Raw genomic sequence first — 20,542 nt, 5'->3', positions numbered from 1 at the left:
CTGGTGCATTGCATTCAGACGCTGATTCCACTGCAGTGGGTGGATTGTGCTTCCTTTGCACCCATCAGCGGATGAGGCCATTCCAAGGTCCTCTCTCAAGCCATGCCTTTCCCACACCTCCATCCACATACACAGCCAGGGGCAGTGCTGCCTCTGCTTACCCTTTGTTCTGACATGTGCTGAAAATAGCACAAGTGGGAACCAGCATCCTTTCCTCCAGGATATACATCCAGTTCTCAGCCTGGGAGCCACGACCCCTATGACAAACCTTTATCTCCAAAAATCACATCACAAATCCTAACAGTAGCAAAATTACAGTTATGAAGTAGCAATGAAAATAATTTTACGGTTGAGGTCACCACAGTATAAGGAACTGTATTAAAGGGCCACAGCATTAGGAAGGTTGAGAACCACTGATACAGATTATGGTTTAAACTTGTGGCATACTTCCAAGGTCAGGATGCTTTAAAGACCCATCAAGTCTCAACTGTGTCCTATTTTACTGTATCTAGGTGTTGTCTTAAGCAGAGAATGGACTAGGGTCCTTCCTGTCACAGGAGACCACTCAGGGTAGAAGCAAAAGTTACATAACCACATTGAGCAAAAAATATCAGCAGACTTTGCTCTTTTTTGATAACATACAAACAACATACAAACACATAATTTTCTCTGCTTGTAACTGTTTTATGGTGTACAGTTATTTCAATAAGACTTATTACCTGAGTTACTGTAAACTGTTTTAAATGCTTATCTCTTTTTAATATCTATTTTTGAATATGGTGTGGGGCAGGAGAGCTAACAATGTTGTGTACACTGTATGGGGAAGCCATGGTGGCTGCTGTACTGAGGGCAGATCCTGAAGATGCTCATTAGCTGTTGATTTAAGGTGGCCCCATGTCACGTCCTGGTCAGAGAAAGCTGATGTTATCAGTTCCTGTTCTGGATCAGAGAAATGTGGGGAAGCTGTCATGGATATCTGTAGACATCAGCATCTCAGCACAGTTCCACTGTGAACGCTAGTGTTTGTGTCTGTCCTATAGGTTCAGATCATATTGAATTCTTAAACAAGAATGTTAATTACTGATTAGTGGATAAGATATTAATATTGGTAATTGTCATGAAATTATTTCTTGTATAAAATTTAAGTTAATGTTTTGTGCATATGTAAATAAATGACCAAAATGTTAATAGTTTGTCATTTGTGTATGTTCCTTTTCCTAGGAGTTGGACGCTCAATGGAATCTAAACTAGCATCTTTGGGAATTAGGACTTGTGGAGATTTACAATGTTTGACCATGTCAAAACTCCAGAAAGAATTTGGCCCCAAGACAGGGCAGATGCTGTATAGATTCTGCCGGGGTTTGGATGATAGACCTGTTAGGACAGAGAAGGAACGAAAATCTGTTTCAGCTGAGATCAACTATGGAATAAGGTTCACCCAGGTAATTGTCTTTACATGGTCCTGTTTCTAACCTCTAAAGCTCTTGGTGATTGAAATAAACAGAAACTGTTGTTTTCTAAGAGCCTTGGTTACTTTTAAGGTAGATCCTTAATTTAAAAATCCAGGTCTTAAGGAAAGATAGATATACTCTGCTTTTGTGGTCAAAAGTGATTGAATTACAATTATTACCAATGAAGAAGAGAAGGCCAGACAAGTATTTTGTGTGTCAAAATTGTTTCACACTATAGTTAAAAATTGGCCTCCTCAATTGTTCATACCTCAGTAGTTCCTCAGCCTTCCTCAATGCTGTGACCCTTTAATCAATTTTTCATATTGTGGTGACCTCCAACCACAAAATTATTTTCATTGCTACTTTATAACTATAATTTTGCTGTTCTTAAGAATAGTAATATTAATATCTGGTTTTTTGATGGTCTTAGGTGACCCCATGAAAGGGTCATGTGATTCCCAAAGGAGTTGTGACCCACAGGTTGAGAACCACTCCCTCTGTAGTGGTAGTGCAAAGAGACTAGCATTTGCATTCCTTATGAATGCACATTTGGATTTGGGTACTGCTCTGGAATTTACTTCCATAAACTGCGCATCTTGAGATTTTGAAATCTGACAAGTTGCTTGGTCTTTGGAGCTGTTATGTAGAAATCTAACAATATTGGAATTCACATTTTATCAGGGACACTAAGGTTTGCAACAGGTCAGTGACAGCATAAAAAAGGAAAATGCCTTAGAGGGTACACTGAGAAAATGACCTCTTGTATTAACACGGGTCAAGGTGTATGCACCATGCTTCTTTTAAATAAATGCTTGATAGGGAAATAAGATGTGCTCAATATGCAGAGCTAAGACACTTGAGAAGAACCTGTTAGGTTAAGGAAAATAATCAGAGTGCTTTTCATCTTTGTCTTTGTGTAGCCCAAAGAAGCAGAAGCTTTCCTTCTAAGTCTTTCAGAAGAAATTCAAAGACGACTTGAAGCTGCTGGCATGAAGGGCAAACGCCTGACTCTGAAAATCATGGTACGGAAGCCAGGAGCCCCTATAGAAACTGCAAAATTTGGAGGACATGGAATTTGTGATAACATCGCCAGGTAAACTTTTTCTTTAAGAAAAGAATGTTGGTAGTTATATTCTGTGCAGTTTATTGTAAGTCATACAAAACTAAATCACTAGTAGTAGTTTTAGTTACAACTTACCAATCCTGGTGTTGTTAAATACCCTGTTGAGGCAGGCCAGAGCCCATGGTCGCTTGACTTAGGTTTAATACCTATTGCAAAATACTGAAGGTCGATGGATATTTTTTGAAGAAAAGATTTATTACACAGTTCCTAATGTGGCACTAAATAATGCAGCACCACAGTGTTAGGAACATAGATAACAGACACAGGTGGGACAAGAAGCTAAACAGCTTGCTCCTCCAGACTCGAGCCAAGTGCCCATGACAGCAGTATGGGCTGCTTCCTTTATGTCCAAATCACGGACACCAGCATGACTATGTGAAGAGACCACATCTAAGGCACAGCCAGGTAGTGTCGGGGCTTCCTTGGGAGTCTCCAGGCTGTTAACTTGAGAATGTAAAACGGAAAAGGACCAGGGGACTGGTGTGGTTTGTGGAAGAATGAGATGTTCCAGACTTTACTGAGTAAATCATTAGAGCAATCAGAATCCTATCTGAAAGCTGTAGAACACTTTTCTTTAAAACCACAATGTCTGATGGACACATCACTTAATGTTTGTGACCAACATGAAACCACTTTTTAAAGTGAGTCTTCTATTCAGCACACTGCATTCTGACAAGCCAGTGTTAAGGTATTTAACAATCTGTGAGTAAGGGTTATAATGCGAGTTTTCAGTAAAGATGAGCTCATGTCAAACATGTTGTTTGTTCTTACCAAGTCTCTAGTACAGAAACTTAGTGTGTCATTGAAAGCATTATGCACTGTGGAAACAGGCAAAGTAAAACAACATACTTTATTTCATGTGGAAATTAAATGCATCAATAATGGACATTTCTGTATGAAACTTAAGCATAGTTTTGTGGGGGAAGGTGGGAGAGGTGCAAGAACCAGGTCCAATCTAGAGTGTGTTTCTGGGAGGAACTGGCTTTCTACCATGTAGTCTATGTTTTAATTCCAGCATTGTATGTTTTTGGTTTTTTTTTTTTTTTTTAAACATGCATTAACTAAAAATTTTCTTGCCTAAATTTGTCAACTTTTGATTTGGGTCTTTATGGCTTGTTTCAATTATCAGTGTCATGTATAATGGTTTCTATGCTTGTGGTTGGTGTTCCTGGCTTACTATGAGGGCAATTATTAATAATTCCTTGCAATGTTTATGATCTTTTAATGAATATATATATATATATATATATATATATATATATATATGGAATGTACATTTGTTTGCTTAAGAATGTACTTCTAATACTTACAGGACTGTAACTCTGGACCAGGCAACAGATAGTGCAAAAATAATTGGAAAAGCTACTCTAAACATGTTTCATACAATGAAACTAAATATATCGGATATGAGAGGGGTAAGTATCACACTGGCTCCTCCTTTCTGTAGCGTGAAGTCTGGACTTCATCTGAGCTTGGTCCTGATGTAGTACAGGTGTATTATGTACACAATTTTAGCTTCTTCCATGCAGTCTAACGAGGGAAACAGGACTTCCCATCAAGCCCTTTCATGTTAGTTTTGACAGATTAGTTATTGTGAAGATTCGGTTTTCTGCATAGTACTATTCAAATCTTACATGTCTTATTCCCAGCACTGGACAAGAACCCACATCACTGCGCTCCTGCCCCAGCTCTGTCACACTATGCTAAGTAGATTCATGGACCGCTCTGCTATACCCAGCCTGCCAGCTTTAGAGACAGATCCCATTTAAAGCCTCAGCTAGGGCTGGGAGACACTTGAGTAGGTACAGGCACTTTGGTTGTCATGGGCCTCTGTGTATTGGGTATTCTGATGTTAAAAGTCTTACCCACCACACTTGGGTAGAATGTGTTGCATGTATCAAGATAAAGCTACTTTAGTTTTAATCACTGAGCCACAAGTTGTTTGTGGGACAACTCAAAAATAAGGTGTTGATTTGCATTGTTTCATTCACTCCTTTAGTGTAGAAACTAGATTATTGGTAGTACCAACAAATAACTGAGAATTTTGTTAAGATTATTTTTCACTTTTGTTGTTTTAGAAACATTTTTATTTTGATTCTAGGTTGGTATTCAAGTGAATCAGTTGGTTCCTGCTAATTCAAATCCTTCCACGTGTTCAAGTCATCCATCAGCTCAGTCAAGCCTCTTTCCTGGTCGGCCACATTCTGTCCGTGATCTCTTCCAACTTCAGAAAGCTAAGAAACCCACAGAAGAGGAGCACAAGGAAGGTGGGCAGCTTCTTTCTGCTCCACTCAGTCCTTGGGGAGTAAGAAAGAAGTTCCATTTTAAGTCACATGGTTCTGCCTGTTTGTTTGTTTGTTTGTTTGTTTGAAAGGTAAAATTGCATTCTAAATTATGAATCTAAAACTATTTGCAAGAAAAAGAGTGAAATGATGGGGAGGGGCTCTGGCTATTCCCCCCACCTTTCCAGTGAGCTAAAGAGGCTGTTTGATTTGTTTCCTACAACTGTAGTGCTTCTGGCTGCTGTGGACCTGGAGGTGTCCTCCACCTCTAGAGCTTGTGGTTTATTGTCACCGCTCTCTGCACACCTGGCAGCTAGTGTCAGTCCTGACACTAACAGCAGTGAGTGTTCCAGGAAATGGAATGGCCTACATTCTCCGGTCAGTGGACAGTCGAGGCTGAACCTCAGTATAGAGGTCCCATCACCATCCCAGGTATGGGCTTTGGTCCTAACTCAGTTATACTTAGAACAAAATAGGCATTCTTCCTTTGTAGGTGAGCATACAAAGTCATCTTCATGGGTCTTACTGTGCTCACTTAAGCCCCTTCTACTTCTGCAGGGTCCCTGGTTTGCTAGTCTGCATTGTCAGGTGTATCCCATCATCTTTTTTACATGCTTCCACATGGGGGCAGGGCTAAAGGAAATGATAATGCTGCCTCCAGATCTAGGGGAAAGGGGCTGTTCTAATGCTTCTGTAAATACCTTGTTATCTTAATGCTTTTAAGTATGGGATGATATTGGGGGGGAGGGATCTCCCATCTGTAAAGGTCATTTGTGTTCCCTTTCCATGGGAGAGTCCTTACTGTAAGGTGTTCTCAGCATGTGGACTCCCTTGTGTACGCTGCTGACTCCTACACTGCACTCATCTTCTGGCTTCAGTGGCCATCCAGATAGCTGGGGTAGGCGCGAGCTTCTTGAAGGTAGGTGCTCTGAACTTTTGCTGCTCCTCAAACCTTCATTTCTAAGCATCAAGTTCACATTTGGTATTTTACAGATTGACCAGTCTGTTTTAGAAGCGCTCCCACCTGATCTCCGGGAACAAGTAGAACAAGTTTATGCTGCTCAGCAAGGAGAGCCACGTGGCGCCAAGAAGAAAGAACCAGTAAATGGCTGCAGTTCAGGGGTATTGCCACATCCTGTTGGCACAGTTTTATTACAAATACCAGAGCCTCAAGAGCCTAACAACAGTGACACCAGGATCAGCGTCATTGCCCTTCCAGCATTCTCACAAGTACGTTACGTTACTGTCATACTTTTCTAACCTGTCCTCTCCTCTAATTCCTGAGGCTTGCACATCTGCAGCAGACAGTGGTTGGCCATTTGACCTTCTGAATAGGGCAAGATGCCCAGAAGCATGCAGGTGTTTTTGGTTTCTCATTTAGTAACAAAGTGTCTAGTTTTGATCAGTTAGCACAGAAACTGGATTGCTCATTTCCAGTCTCTTAGAACGTTTTGTCCTAGCTTTGCTGTTTAAGGACCTGTTAAAGTGAAGAGTCTAGTTGTCCTCCAGAATTAACTTACATGTGACTTTTCTTGCATTAGGTAGACCCTGATGTCTTTGCTGCCCTTCCTGCTGAGCTTCAAAAGGAGCTGAAAGCAGCTTATGATCAAAGACAAAGGCAGGGAGAGGATACTGCCCATCCACAGCCAACCAGTACGTCTGGTAAGACAGAGAGTACTGTCATGTACCAAAAAGGGACTAGAGCGATCACATCATTGTATTAGTTCTAACTCTTAGTCCTAGAGAATCTGAAGTGATTAAGGCAGACCAGTAACTAGTGTTATAAAGTCACTGCTGGTTAGTACTTGTGCTGGTCTCTCTCACAGTATTTTTGGATACAAGTCAAGCTACTTGTCCTTTGAGACTGCTATTTGAAAGAATGTGGGTTCAAAACATTAAATCTAAAAATTTTTGGACTTGAGTCCCTAAACACACATTCATTAAACCTGCATAATTGCTAATTGTCTTTTTAGGACCATTCCATCACAAGCATCAGGAGTAAGCTCAGATACCAAGTGGTACAGCTGAGCTGGGAGGCATTCCTGGCCTCCTTCCTGCTCTTGGTATAGTAGTAGGGTGTGTTGGGAGGACAAAGAATCAGTGGTATTACCCTGATTTCATTTTGAGAATCTCTTACCTCTTCCTTTAGTGCCAAAGAATCCTTTACTTCAGCTAAAGCCACCAGCAATGAAAGACAAGAGAAACAAGAGGAAGACTACCATTGGTTCTCCCAGAAAGATTCATCAGAGTCCTTTGAAAAATAAGCTGCTTAGCAGTCCTGCAAAACCTCTGCCAGGAGCCTATGGGAGCCCCCAGAAGTTAATGGATGGTTTTCTACAACAAGAAGGAATGGCTTCAGAAAGATCCCTGGTAACTGGAATAAGATACTGATTTTAAAGTAAATAGATTTTAACGTACTTGACACTGTCTGAATACAGAATTCTCATTCACTTTCTTATCAGGAAGAAGTCTCAGCTTCTAGCCCTGATGCACAGGACCTGTCTAGTTTGCAGCCTGGCCAGAGCAGCTGTTTTAGACCAGCAGCACCCAACCTAGCTGGAGCTGTGGAATTCAGTGATGTGAAGACCTTGCTCAAAGAATGGATCACTACTATCTCAGGTGTGGTAGTTCTGTGACTTAAGAACATGAATGGAGCACAACAGATTCAGCCCACTCACACTATTATCTTCTCACCAGCTATCTTGAAGTTCTAAGACATGCTTTGATAGCTGTGGGGGGACGGGGCTGGCAACTGCAGATTTCTGACTTTCTCCACAAAGACACTGGGGTCCTCACTTGAGGTTTTCCTCCTTTTTAGATCCAATGGAAGAAGACATTCTGCAAGTTGTGAAATACTGCACTGACCTTATAGAGGAAAAAGATTTGGAAAAATTGGATCTTGTTATAAAATACATGAAAAGGTAATTTATTAAATACTTATGGATAGAACAAGTTTTTAAGGTTCCTGGTTTTAAATGCCATATAGCGTTGACAGGGCAGTAAATTTAAAATAGCCACTCCCATGGTTATGTCCAATACACAAAACATGAAATGCTTCTGAGTGCCCTAATAGGTCTTTTATTATTTTTTTTAATCCAAAACTAGGTTTATTATCTTAAGACTTGGTTTTACTGTCTGGGCTGACCTTTAAACTCAGTGGCTGAGATGATAGGAGTGAGCCACTGGGTCCAGTTCAAAATTTAAAATATATTAAAAAAAAAAAAAGTCTGAAGACAATCACGTGTGCTGGGGCTTTCCCTTCAGTGATTTCTCTTTCTCGTCTTCAGGTTGATGCAGCAGTCGGTGGAGTCCGTGTGGAACATGGCCTTTGACTTTATTCTTGACAATGTCCAGGTGGTTTTACAGCAAACGTATGGAAGCACACTGAAAGTTACTTGACTGTCTAGGGAGCCTGGTGCTCTCTGCCAGCTGTGCTCGTGAGGTATTTGCAAAGTGCATGATAGTGATGCTCTGAGTTTTCATAATTCTACATTTCTTTTTAAGCAAGTGTTTTGTACATTTCTTTTCAAAAAAGTGCCAAATTTGTCAGTATTGCATGTAAATAATCGTGTTAATTCTTTTACTTGTAGCATAGATTCTATTTACAAAACGTTTGTTTATAAAGTTTTATGGATTTTTACAGTGAAGTGTTTACAGTTGTTTAATAAAGAACTGTATGTATATTTTGTACAGGGTTTTTTTTTCTTGTGAATCTTTAAAAAAACTCAGCTATAGGAGGAACTAGCAACAGTTTATTCTATTTAAAGGCTGGCCCTCCAAGCCAGCCTACTATGTACAAAAGCTCTGAAACTCCTCAACAGTCCAATGCCAGCATTTTCTAGTTTTGTGAACAAGGAAAACCAATAAAATCCTGGCCTTTTATTACCTAACAACTCAAGTCCGAGATGGTCTTGAGAAAATAATCACACTTCTCTAGTGTGTGCTGTGCTATATAACACTTTACATTCATTTGTAGTGGAGCCTTTGAATGAATGCTCCGAACTTCAAGTTTTCCTACTGAACAGGTTTCTTCAAATGATGGATTCTCGGGGATAACTACAAGGTCTAGTCTTGAGGTGTGTGAATAAATCACTGAGGTCTAATCATGCAGAAGCAGTGCCCTCTGATTACTACTGCCACTTTAACAGAAAACAATGGAATGTATGAAAAATGCCCCCACTCCCACCCCTGGACAAGTGTAGCACATAAGCTACACTCCCCGCTGGCTAGCGTGGAGGCCTAGCAGGGCCTGCTGGACTGCACTGTCTCCTCTTTATCGGCAGTTTGTTCCAGTGAGCTCTTGGGACTAGTACAAGCCGTAATTGCAGCCAGCTATTCTTTGATTGCACACAAAGCAGAAGGAAAGAGCAGAGTCCCTACATTTTCTAGTTAGAAAAGTCACTAAGGGCATATGGCAGAAGTGTTAGGAGTGGGAGGAGGGGAAGTCACTGTGGAAAGAATACCCATAAACTTATTTCTTACATCAAAAAAGTCCCAAGAATCACAAAATCTGTAGAAGCTTGGTTAATCAAATACTGCAGGACTGATTTAATCAGTATAAAATTGAAAGATTTAGATTTGTAATAAAAATCCAAATTTGAGGAAGGGCAAACTTTAAAACAGCAGCCAAGTCTTAAAGGAAGGGTGGTGAGTGCAGGCACGCTGGACTGTGGGGCGGGGAACTGACCACTGTCAAACCAGTGTAAGTTGCTTGGTTTCTCATGGAAAACATTTTATACACCTAAGTCCATCAGCGTCCAAATGTCTGTTCTGTTGGTAATATCACAACATAATATTACATTTACTCCAAATTCTGCCCCATGTGGGAAAATTAGATGATTTCAAATACTTTCTTCAGCTCCACAATAAGCTGCCAGTCACTCTTCTGCATTTCGTCTCTGAACCAGTCTTTGAGTGCATCGATGGACTGCCGACTGATCTGTAATAGCCCAGGCACAAACAGGGTTAGCCGAAAGTTGTTACAACTGTGTCAAAGAAAGAAAGCCAGTGGTCCCAAATGTCACTACGCAAGAGAAAGGCAGCACTTTGCACAAATTTTCAGTCTGGAAATTTGGTAACTTTGCTAATAAAATACTGACCTTGCTGACAAGTATGTCTGTAGCTTCGAAATGTCTCCCAAACATTTTGGGAGATTCCCCAGGGATAGGTTCTATTTTGACGCAGACTTCTTGTCCTTTTTTTGCAACATCCACCTGCTTGTGGTTTATTTCAATGCTTGTTACTATTCCAATGTCAACAAACTATAAGAGAAAGATTCAGAGATTCACATAGGTTACCATGACAACAGTGTCCACAGTAATTTTTCCACACCACTCACTCCATCCATCCCTGAGATGACAGCCAAAAAATAACAACAGACAACACGACTGTTGGCTTAGTGTCATTTTGTGGTCCTACTGTAAACTCTCAGGCTGGGACAGGACATATATAACATACAGCTAGTCTCAAATAAGCCAGAAAGATTGCGGCATCTGATTTGCAGAGCCAACAGCTTAAAGTGACACCAGAAAGGACTAATTGCTCACAATTAATCATGCCCACAATTAAAGCTCCACGGCCATGTCTTGACAGTAGGCAGCATATGACCAGTAGACATTGGCCTGTGAGAAGCTCTGAAAACCTAGGAGTGGAAGGAGAATACAAGTTTGTCACCTTTTCCAATGGGGTCAGTGTCGCTGAGAAATGTTTTGGTGAGCTGCATAGTTAGTGTTGGAGCCCCCTTGAAGGTTCCCTTTCAGTAAGGCTGTCTATAGAGGAGGGAACGGACAAATCCAAATGAATAATGTCCCTAACACATTTGAGCTGGACTCTTCACATCTTCACTGAGATTACAACATAAATTTGTCCAGGAGCAAGGAAGCAACAAATGAAGAGTACAGACAGGAATTTCCAGGTTGAACACTGCGTGCATGAGACAAGAACATTGATGGTGGCCTAGAACTTACATTTTTGCTTGGAACGCACATAGGTGTTCCTTGTTTCACTTGGCCAGCCTCCACAGTGACCCCTATTACTATTGGATCTCGAGAATTGAAAATGTACTGAGGGAGGATTTTCATCTTGCAGGGAAATACTGCTATGTGCCTGAAAGTAAAAAGAAAGCAAAAAACCCTCAAGCTCACAAACTCGAACAGAAAGAAGCAAGTGTAGATAGGTGGCAAGTTCCCTGGATGACTGCCACAAAGCTCTAACCCAGCTCACAGCTACATCAAGGAACATGTTTACGCTCAAACTAGATGGGGATGCCTTGCCCCCAAAGGTAACATTTTGCTAACCATGTTCTGGAGTTTAGAACATGGGTATAACTTGCTGACATGCCTTTCATCCATCTATATATTCTTCTTCATATTACTACTGTTTAAAAAAAAATTACAGCCATCATGGAGTCCCTGTCCTTGTCTTTACGTGCTGGAAGCAAATTAGGACAGTAAGTCCTGATCTGCTGTCGCAGAGCAACTCTGCTGATCTCACGACAGAGGCCATCGACTTCCTAACCACCAAGGCCCACGGAACTAACATTACCCCACACCCACACATACACACAGTGTAATCATGACATGACATGGCAGGGGTGGGGGGAGTCAACCCATAAAGCTCAACGTTTCCTGCAGCCTCCAGCTTTAACTGCCATGCCCTCTGAAGTATACTCTGCCAGTGTGCTTTGGTTGCTTTAAGTCCTGTACTATGTGTGCACACCACACACTGACTACTCAGTCTGCTTCCGGCTGTTATTCCCAACAACAGGTCCACAGGAGATGGCTTCCCCGTTCACAGCCCATCCTCTGCATCTGCTTTAGTGTACTCTACTCACACACTGCTGCCTCTCTAAAGGATAGAGACCTGAAAGGCCCAGGAGGAGGAAGCCTAGTTAAAGCCCTGCAGACTCCTCAGGTTGCATGGACACAACTACCTTGTGAGGTCTATATAAGAGTGGCTTTGACTCCCTCAGAATATCTGACATGTTTTCCAGTTTACACAAAGGTGACCTAAACCCACCAAATTGAAAACTGGAAATTAAAAAGGCTCCAGGGAAAACCTCATATCTCTCTCCCACCACCACCCTCTTTAGTGCATAAACAAACACACACACACACACACACACACACACACACACACGTTTGTCCCAGACAGCAGCTCCTGGGTCATAACATACCATGTCAGAACACAGCTATACTATTGTTATGTACATTCTTATCAAAGTAAATAAAAAACACCAACTTACTTAAATTCTTCTTGTTTTTGTTTCTTGTAGTCTTGTCTGTATTTTGTAAAGGCATCAAATAAGTGATAAATAATTTCTGCACTAAAGATTCTAACTCCCAAACTATCAGCCATCTCTTGCGCATCCCGTTCAATTCTTACATCAAAGGCCAAAATTACTGCATACCTGAAACATGGGAACACCAAAGATCATTCAATGAGAAGTAGTGAATCACACTAAGAACCTAAAGACAATCACAAGCAAAGAGTACTACTTACTGGGGATCATGTTCCAACATCACTGAAGCCTTCATAACATCCTTTTTATGAACTGGGCCAATGTTAATTCCCGCATACTATAAAAGAGTTTCCAGGTTTACCCACAAGCATCAGGTAATTGTAACAGCCTATCATGACCACCATATGCTTACAAAGCTGGGTAGCTACTTACTGGCACCTCTGATGTTTTCAGAAATTCAAGAAGAGCTTCCAAAGAGCCCAGTGTAGATGCTTGGACATAAACTCCTTTTTCTTCTAGTTTGATAGCATTTAGTGTCTGCTTTAACTCATGGATCAATTCATCCTTTAAAAGACATCAAATGTGACAAGGTACAGTTTTATCTTTACTCTAAATTAACTCACCCACCTAATAGCATGGAATTAGGGTGTGAGAGTCTGCTGTAGAAGAAAGACTGTCATAGCCTACCCTATCCTAACCCATTTCATCTCTGCCTTAAGCTAACAAAAAATGTTATATTTCTATAGCACTTAGTAGATTACTGGGAAGAATGTCATCCTTTGTGAGGACCACACAAATTCGTGGCAACCTCAAGTGTGGAACTACATAACATCACCACACTGAAGACAAATCTACTCCATACTCAGGCCTGGCCTGTTCTACCTTAGCCCTGAGGTAGTATATTCTCTAATGACATGACCTGATTCTGCCTAAATACTGAAGGTGGCTTTATAGGCATGTATGACAGAAAGCAACAGTTCTATTTTCTCTTTGGCAAGTAAATAAGCTATGACTAGTGCCTGCTTTTTATTGGATATGGGCTAACTGATTTTCCCATCAGACAAACAGGCTTTAAAATGGCTACTGGTACCAAATTAAGATTCCCTTTTAGTTCTATGTATTTAGGATCTGAAATAAAAGCAGCCAGTCGCATAACCCCAGCGCACAGAAGGTTAAAGCAAGAAAACTGAAAGTTCAAGACCAGCTTGGGTAACACTTCAAGTCTAAGGTCAGGCTGAGCTACATGAGAAGACTTCTAATGCAAACCTGAAACAAACATACTGTGTGTGGGTGTGTGCACATAAGTGCTGTTGCCCTTAGAGGCAATGGATCCCCCTAGAGCTATCAGATGTGAATACTCAATCCAATGTGCTCCTAACTGCTAAGCCATCTCTCCAGACTATTTTTAAAGGGCATTTGGCCTCTTCTCCCCCTCTCCCCCCAATAAAACGTGGTTTTATAAAGCCCGGGGTTACCTTAAACTACTAGTGCAAACAAACAAGGAAAGCTACAAGCTTCTGCTCTAGCTGAGATTCAACCCAAGACTTCATGTATACAAGTACACTAACAACTGCTGCTCCCTAGTCACTGGCCTGAGTTTTTCTAATTAGGAAAATGAACATTTAAAATCATGCATATAAATTTATACAACCCTCATGATAGAATAAACAAATAATTTGAAAGAAGCCACTTTGCTGAAAAATTTGGCCTTTACAAGATATCTATTTCAGTGAGCATCCTTAATATGTCCTGCTATCAACAAGACACTGTGGTAAGGAGAACAGTAGGGTACAGGTGATGAAATATGGGAATGGACTTTAATTAGGGATAGGGGAGGGAGGTCAAAACAAAAGAGGGGGATGTTTGATAAAGCCTCAAGGAATAGGTTATATTGACCTAAATAACAATGCATATGAATACGCACACACACATATACATACATGTCTTAAAATTTAGATTTATAAGTATGAAAGCCTGGCCTGCATGTATTTATGTGCATCACATGTATGCCTGGTGCCCATGGAGGTAAGAAGAGAGGGGTGAGATCCCTGGAACTAGAGTTGGAGATAGTTGGGAGTCAACACATGGACACTGGAAATCAAAGTTGGATCCTCTGTAAGAGTATCCCTCCTACAGGCCTGTAGGCCATCTTTTGTGGCAAAATCAGGTCATGTCCATGACACACGCATGCTCACACAAGTGCCTGAGGTCTAATTGCCAGAGCACAAGAAGGTGGTGTGTAAGCTGCTAAGGGTTGGAAGCAACCAATAGCCCTGTCCAGCAGTGCCATCTATGAACTACAACAATGACCAGCATGAGATGTCCCTAAAAGCTTACAGCAGTGACAGACATCCAGATGGTGGAGGTAAACAAAAGCTATCTAGGTGGACTTCAGGGAGCTCATGCCAGTACTAGAAACCTAGCCAAGTGCCGAGAGGATCTCATACTAGACCAGTATAATTCCTAACTGCATTCTAAAGCACAACCCATGTTCACAGGTAAGTGCTCTCTCAGTTTCAGGCCATTAGAAAAATGGGGTGGTGGTGGCGCATGCTTTTAATCCCAGCACTAGAGAGGCAGAGGCAGGCGGATTTCTGAGTTCAAGGCCAGCCTGGTCTACAGAGTGAGATCCAGGACAGCCAGGGCTACACAGAGAAACCCTGTCTCCCTGTCTGTCTCTGTCTCTCTGTCTCTGTCTCTCTCTCTCTGGGGGGAGGGGGAAAAAGAGGTAAAAAAAAAAAAAGAAAAATCACAGTAAGTCATAATTCACTGATGAATGGATCATGGGGAGCCCAGCCTCAAATGGATACATATACAGTGTAGTCAGTGTAGTCAGTCCTTGCACCCAAGCTTTGGAAACATCAGGGAACATAAGAGCCAGGACAAGGAAAGACTTGATTATGAGGAAAGGTAAAAAAAGATGTATGGCTAAAGCATGAAGATGATAAACCCAAGGTTAGTCTGGGCCACTGGGAGGGAAACTGGTTTGTCTAAACAGCGTTGGAAAAAAAAAAAATTAATGAACTTACTTTGAGAACTGGGATTTCATCATCCTTGTAGGCTACTAGGAGAGGTAAACCAGCCAGTGTTTTCTCAAGATCTTTCCCAAGAATCTTCACTCCCTGGGCTGCTTCCACTTCTTTATGCTTTTCATATTGGTTCTAGAGAAAAAAACATTTTCCAATTGAATTGATCTCAACAGTGGTAGCACTGATATATTTTGTGACCATATGGAGAAACTGCATAAGAAACCATACCTACAACATACTCTGTTTCTTAAAATAACACAGGAAAGATAAGTCAGAAGATATTACAACACATAAAAAGTAAAAACAATATTCAGAACTACAAAATCTGTGGGAAAAAAAATGGGACAATGGAAGTGGAGGGATAAACGTAATAAACAGGAAGCTATGCTGCCAGGTGAATGAGCCACTGCAGTCACCTCCGCCTGCCAGGACGGAAGGTCCTGAAAGAGATGACAGCCCAGAGCAGGCACAGATGTCAGACCGAAAGCTGTAATAGGAGGCGTCTCACTCCTGTTGGGGCAACAGGGAGATGAGTCCTGCACACACTGGGAAGATAGGCCCAAGTTAGCAGAAGGTGCAGAAAGAAGTCCACGGCACACACAACAGCGCATACTTTCCACGTCCCTAAGAATGGACAGCACAAGGAAGTCACACAATGGACTGTAAATGTGAAGGGTTTTTCAGTTGACAATGGCCAGGTGCAGGGCCAGCACCACCAAGACTAGCTCCACTTCCACAGAAAGACTGTTAGTCATGACTCTGCGTGCAGCACCAGAGGCTATCCTTAGGAAGCCCTAAGAACCCGACAGGCATATCCACGTATGCAGTAACACAAGGACTGGGACAAATGTGTGTGTTAAGCCAAGCAGCCCTAGGAAAGACAGAATGGCATCCGTAGATATAAGCATTTTGAAACCCCCATGTCCACGCCTGCCACCTTGGCTTACCTTCACACGTAATTCCTTCATGGGAGGAGGTAAAAGGAGGCCTCGAATCTGAGTGACAATGGGTCCTTCTACTCCAGGGACAATGATTGTATCCCCTTCCTTCAAACGTCCATTGATCAGTATGACATCTATCGTGGTGCCCATTCCTGGGAGAGCTTTAACCTGTTTCAAACAAACAAGATGTGTATGTATGATGGCCTTTCACTAACTATGACAGCAGCTATGTCCATTACTAAAGGGTACAGAGTGGGGAAGAAGCCTGATCATCACCTCCATGACTTGTGCTCTCAGCTCCTCACAGTGTGCAAGCCTCTTGCTCAACATAGTTTGAGTTAACTCCACAAGAAGGTAGATGAGACTTCCCATACCATCACCAGTATGTGCAGAGGTAGGTACCAAGGACACAAAAGTGCGGGGATCTTTATTCTCATAAAACAAAGCAGCATTCAAACCCTAGAAGCAAGAGCAGCACAGAGCACTGTTAACAGAAGGCACAAGCCTAGCCATTTTTAAACTCCATAAATAAACCCAGAGAACCAAAGTACACAATCCAGAAATAACTGTATAGACGTTTAGAGAACAGGAAAACACAGTTTCTAAGTCAGTGCAGTTTATAAGAATGCTCAGGCTTCACAGAGAGAGCTGTCAAACACCAATGTCTGGTGTTAAAAAGAGAATGAGCCAACTGTGCACCCACTACCCACTACCTCAGAAGGCTGAGGAAGGAAGATCAGGAGCCCTGGAGTTTAACACTAGCCTGGAAGCAGCAAAACCCCATCTCAGAGAAACTAACAACACAACACCAGAAAACAGAAGAGTGCAGAAAATACCCAGCTGAGAGGGGACAGATCCACATTAATGACAATAGTGACTTGACTAGATAACAAAAGAGACATTCTGTTAGGTCCTTCAGCAAGAAATTCTTCCTACCTGCTGGGCAAATTCTACAATAATGGCCTTTGCACGTTCCTCAAATTCATCCTTTGTATTCTTCTTCTGCTTTTTTAAAGTAACAGCCACATCAGAATCAGGACTCTTCTTCCAATCATATAACCTGTCAATCTGGAAAACATCAGAAACATTTCAAAATCTACAACATTAAAGGTTATAAGCTCCAGAAATTTCCTAAATTGTTTCTTTCTGACACACACACACACACACACACACACACACACACACACACACACACACACAGCGTAAAGAATTTTATTGTATAAAAGGTTGCCTTTAGAGGCTGTGCAAATGAAGCTCTCCAATGAGAAACTGCTGAGGTGGTGTTTAGCTTCCAGTGAGTTCATGTAAATCTGCTCTCTGCAAAACAGAAGGTCCTAGAATTATCCTGTGAACACTGACATGGACTGTTTCCAAAATTCCCAAGTGAGTTAGTAAATCAGCAGACAGGCAAGGACTAGTTACAGCAAGTGCCAGTCAGGATTACATAGTTATTGTCTCCTTCCTCCATCTAGTAATAATCAGTCTGACTAGTTAATAAGAAACACTATTTCCTCAGTTGTCAACCTGTGGGATATTTCAGGTAAAGAAAATGCTAACTGCAAACAGAAATCAACATTCTGAACTCCGTAAATCTATCCAATTATGTATCAATTTAAAAGGTATTAATTTTGTTTATCCCTATCTCCCCTGTGAGTAAGAGAATAAGAGAGGGAATTAATCACCAAACACTGACAGTGTCACCTGACAGCGATCCCACACTGACAAGGTAAGGAAGCAGATTTGTCTGTCACTAAGAGAAAACCCAGTAATAAGAATAAAAGAAGAAAAGGCCTGAGATGACTGTCAGGATCAAATTACTACTTGAGGTCTTTAAAATAAATTCTGAAAATATACTTAACATAAATGTCTAACCTTGACAAAAAGGCAAAAAGGAAAAGGACTAATGTTTGTAGAACTGGAGGAAAACAATGAGATGATCTTAAAACCCAATTTTTCTGAAAAAGAAAAGATAAGTGATCTTGAAGACAGAGCATTGAGAAGCAGCAAAACAGCATGTAGGAAAATATGATCAGAGGGAGGAAAAATACTCCACTTTAGTTCGCTTATCATGTGACATTAAGTAAAGTAATTAAATTAAGAGAGAATATCTGAACAATCACCCATGAAGATTAGATGAAGACTATAAATCTAATATAAATTCAATACAACTCAAATATGATAAAACTAAACTATTACTTAATCACACTGGTAAGATTCTAAAAAGGAGAAATCTTAAAAGCAAGCAATATAAAAAACATGCAGAGGAACAGGGAAAGATGGAAGCAGAAAGCAACAAAAGAAAAAAGGAAAACACTTAAGGGACAAAAGGGGAATTCCATAACAAGTGAAAGTATCTTCAATGAAGGGTTTTGAAGTAACACATTTTTTGTCATTAAAAAAGAAAGGCAACAGAACTTTGTTATCCTTAGGTTATACTTTTTAAAGCTTAAGACTCTTTTAAGGGTGACCTGAACCAAAATGATCCTGGCAGGAAACCATTCTAGAGACGATAAGAGAATGGTCCAGTGGGTATGACGGTCCAAAATGGGTCCTGCTGTTAACAGAATATAGTCTTAACGCTTATTCTTACTGTTGTGTCTGTGTGAGGGTGTGCACGTGAGCGCAAGCCCTGAGGGGTGCAGAGATCCACTGGAGTTGGAATTACAGGGTGTTAACAGCCAACACTGGTGCTAGGAACTGAACTTGGGTCCTGTGCAAAAGAGCAACTGCTGAGTCATCTCTCCAGCTTCTATTTTGCTATCTTAAAACACTGCTTTAAACTGAGCATTTGAAAATAATAAACTGTGGGTTTATAATAAATTAAACAAAAACAGAGCAAAAGCAAAAAGGCAAGGAGCCAGGAACTACTGTAACTTACAAGGGCTATAGGACAGAGTGAAGAAGAACATGCAGACTGTACACCTAGAGCAGCTTTGGAGCAAAGCACCCAGGAAGAGCTCACACTACAGGGCTGACAAGTGAGATTAATACTGAGAATGGCCAGGTGCTGGAAAGCAGAGGGACGCAAACCAGCTCACGTGAGGTAACATAAGTCAAACATGGCACTGTGCCGATGGGGGCAACAGATGCTAACCCGTGAGATGCTTTAGCTCAAACAAAGATTAGTGCTCTGGACAAGTTAATACAAACACTGTCTGCAAAGAAGCCATCTTGAATGTAACGACTAAGCAGAAGGCAATGAAGATGCACCATACACTCTTCAGGAAAGGGACGTAGCCACACATTGCCACAGAAGGTTGGAGGTAAAGACATAAAAGCAATGTGTCAGGAAGACTCCACAATCTTAAGTGTTTTGTTCACCTTAATTAGATACCTTCAGAATACACTAAGTAAAAGTGCCCAAGGAGACAAATGAAGCAGCGCAGTTGGGACAGAATGGCCTCTGCCAGAGTCGATCAGAGTTATAGGCATTGGTAAGAAGACAGAAGAAGTAAATGAGGGTACACAACACCAAGCTGAGCAGAGTCAGCAACAGACTGTCACATGAAACATCACACAACAAGGCTGGGCCCAGGAGAGCACTGCAACAGCCAGAGAGAACTGCTCACAAGACAGTTCCAAAGTATCTGGAACCTTCTCCCACCCGACCCCCCAAAGTAATGAATAGATAAGGACAAACCCAAGATGATTAAAATATTTTTTCCTAGATAAAAAAAAAAAAAGGTAAGCATTGCTTAAAATGGAAACTGGGCATTGTGGCACTTGTAAGCAGAAGCAGGAGGATCAAAGCCAGCTCAAGGTCAGCCGGGGGCTCCTGAAGGAAGCTGTCTTATCACTGAGCAGTGCCCACTGTTCCTTTTGGTTACTGTTGTTTTAAAGACACCTGCACTCATGTGAGGTGTCTTTAAAAAGGTGTGAGGAAGTTATTTTTTTAAAAGGAAAGGAATGTCAATATAACAAAAGATAGTTCTTTCAAAGACACAAATTTACAAACTCATATCCAGGTATGATGGCACACACAGAGGCTGAGGCAGGAGGATGACAAATTCAAGTCTAATCTGGACTCCGTAGTGAGATCTTATCTCAAAACAAGCCAAACCCCAAAATAGACCCAAAACAATGCTGGCCAGGTTGTACAGAAACTCTAGAACACAATTCTATTAAAGATGCAAAATGATTCTCTTTGGAAAAAAAATTGTTTCTCACAGAACTGAACATCCATTCATAAATATGATTCAACAATTTTTCTATTAACTATTTACTTAAAGCAAACAAAAATAAATGACTACATACAAATGTCCACAGCTATACTGCTATTAAGTAACTGGGAACTACAACCCATCTATGCTACAGTAGGTACTTAACCAAGTGTGCTGTTACTAGCAAATAGAACATCATCCTGTTATCCTAAGACAAAAGCTTATCTAACAACAAGCAAAGATGGGAGACAGCTGTGACAGCAGGACACACTGACACTGGAAAGAACACACAGGTCAGCCCTACCAGAACGAGTAG

General features: G+C 41.2%; 2 protein-coding genes across 8 annotated transcripts in view; one reads left to right on the top strand and one right to left on the bottom strand.

The window, feature by feature from the left end:
• The window catches only part of Rev1 (REV1 DNA directed polymerase), a 72,725-nt gene extending 64,179 nt beyond the window's left edge, over nucleotides 1-8,546 (top strand). For 6 of the 7 annotated variants that reach the window (XM_052193059.1, XM_052193058.1, XM_052193062.1 and 3 more), the window contains 11 exons: nucleotides 1,222-1,442; nucleotides 2,372-2,544; nucleotides 3,887-3,989; nucleotides 4,676-4,841; nucleotides 5,086-5,288; nucleotides 5,850-6,086; nucleotides 6,398-6,518; nucleotides 7,006-7,226; nucleotides 7,319-7,475; nucleotides 7,675-7,777; nucleotides 8,144-8,546. In XM_052193059.1, coding sequence (XP_052049019.1) covers nucleotides 1,222-1,442; nucleotides 2,372-2,544; nucleotides 3,887-3,989; nucleotides 4,676-4,841; nucleotides 5,086-5,288; nucleotides 5,850-6,086; nucleotides 6,398-6,518; nucleotides 7,006-7,226; nucleotides 7,319-7,475; nucleotides 7,675-7,777; nucleotides 8,144-8,255 — 1,817 coding nt within the window. In that variant the 3' untranslated portion in view covers nucleotides 8,256-8,546. The remainder of the gene's footprint in view (nucleotides 1-1,221; nucleotides 1,443-2,371; nucleotides 2,545-3,886; nucleotides 3,990-4,675; nucleotides 4,842-5,085; nucleotides 5,289-5,849; nucleotides 6,087-6,397; nucleotides 6,519-7,005; nucleotides 7,227-7,318; nucleotides 7,476-7,674; nucleotides 7,778-8,143) is intronic. The other variant, XM_052193060.1, reaches the window with a different exon arrangement.
• Nucleotides 8,547-9,380: 834 nt separating this feature from the next.
• The window catches only part of Eif5b (eukaryotic translation initiation factor 5B), a 53,243-nt gene continuing 42,081 nt past the window's right edge, over nucleotides 9,381-20,542 (bottom strand). Inside the window, exons 15-24 of the mRNA XM_052193065.1 lie at nucleotides 17,003-17,134; nucleotides 16,343-16,525; nucleotides 16,073-16,234; nucleotides 15,126-15,257; nucleotides 12,529-12,660; nucleotides 12,357-12,433; nucleotides 12,100-12,264; nucleotides 10,823-10,961; nucleotides 9,956-10,117; nucleotides 9,381-9,795 (exon numbers count right to left, since the gene is read on the bottom strand). Of these exons, the coding sequence (XP_052049025.1) occupies nucleotides 9,688-9,795; nucleotides 9,956-10,117; nucleotides 10,823-10,961; nucleotides 12,100-12,264; nucleotides 12,357-12,433; nucleotides 12,529-12,660; nucleotides 15,126-15,257; nucleotides 16,073-16,234; nucleotides 16,343-16,525; nucleotides 17,003-17,134 (1,392 nt within the window). The 3' untranslated portion in view covers nucleotides 9,381-9,687. The remainder of the gene's footprint in view (nucleotides 9,796-9,955; nucleotides 10,118-10,822; nucleotides 10,962-12,099; nucleotides 12,265-12,356; nucleotides 12,434-12,528; nucleotides 12,661-15,125; nucleotides 15,258-16,072; nucleotides 16,235-16,342; nucleotides 16,526-17,002; nucleotides 17,135-20,542) is intronic.

Source organism: Apodemus sylvaticus, chromosome 9 (genome assembly GCF_947179515.1).
Source record: "Apodemus sylvaticus chromosome 9, mApoSyl1.1, whole genome shotgun sequence".
Taxonomy (NCBI): Eukaryota; Metazoa; Chordata; class Mammalia; order Rodentia; family Muridae; genus Apodemus; species Apodemus sylvaticus.
Note: the sequence above shows the minus strand (reverse complement) of the source record. Positions and strands in the feature narration are given on the sequence as shown.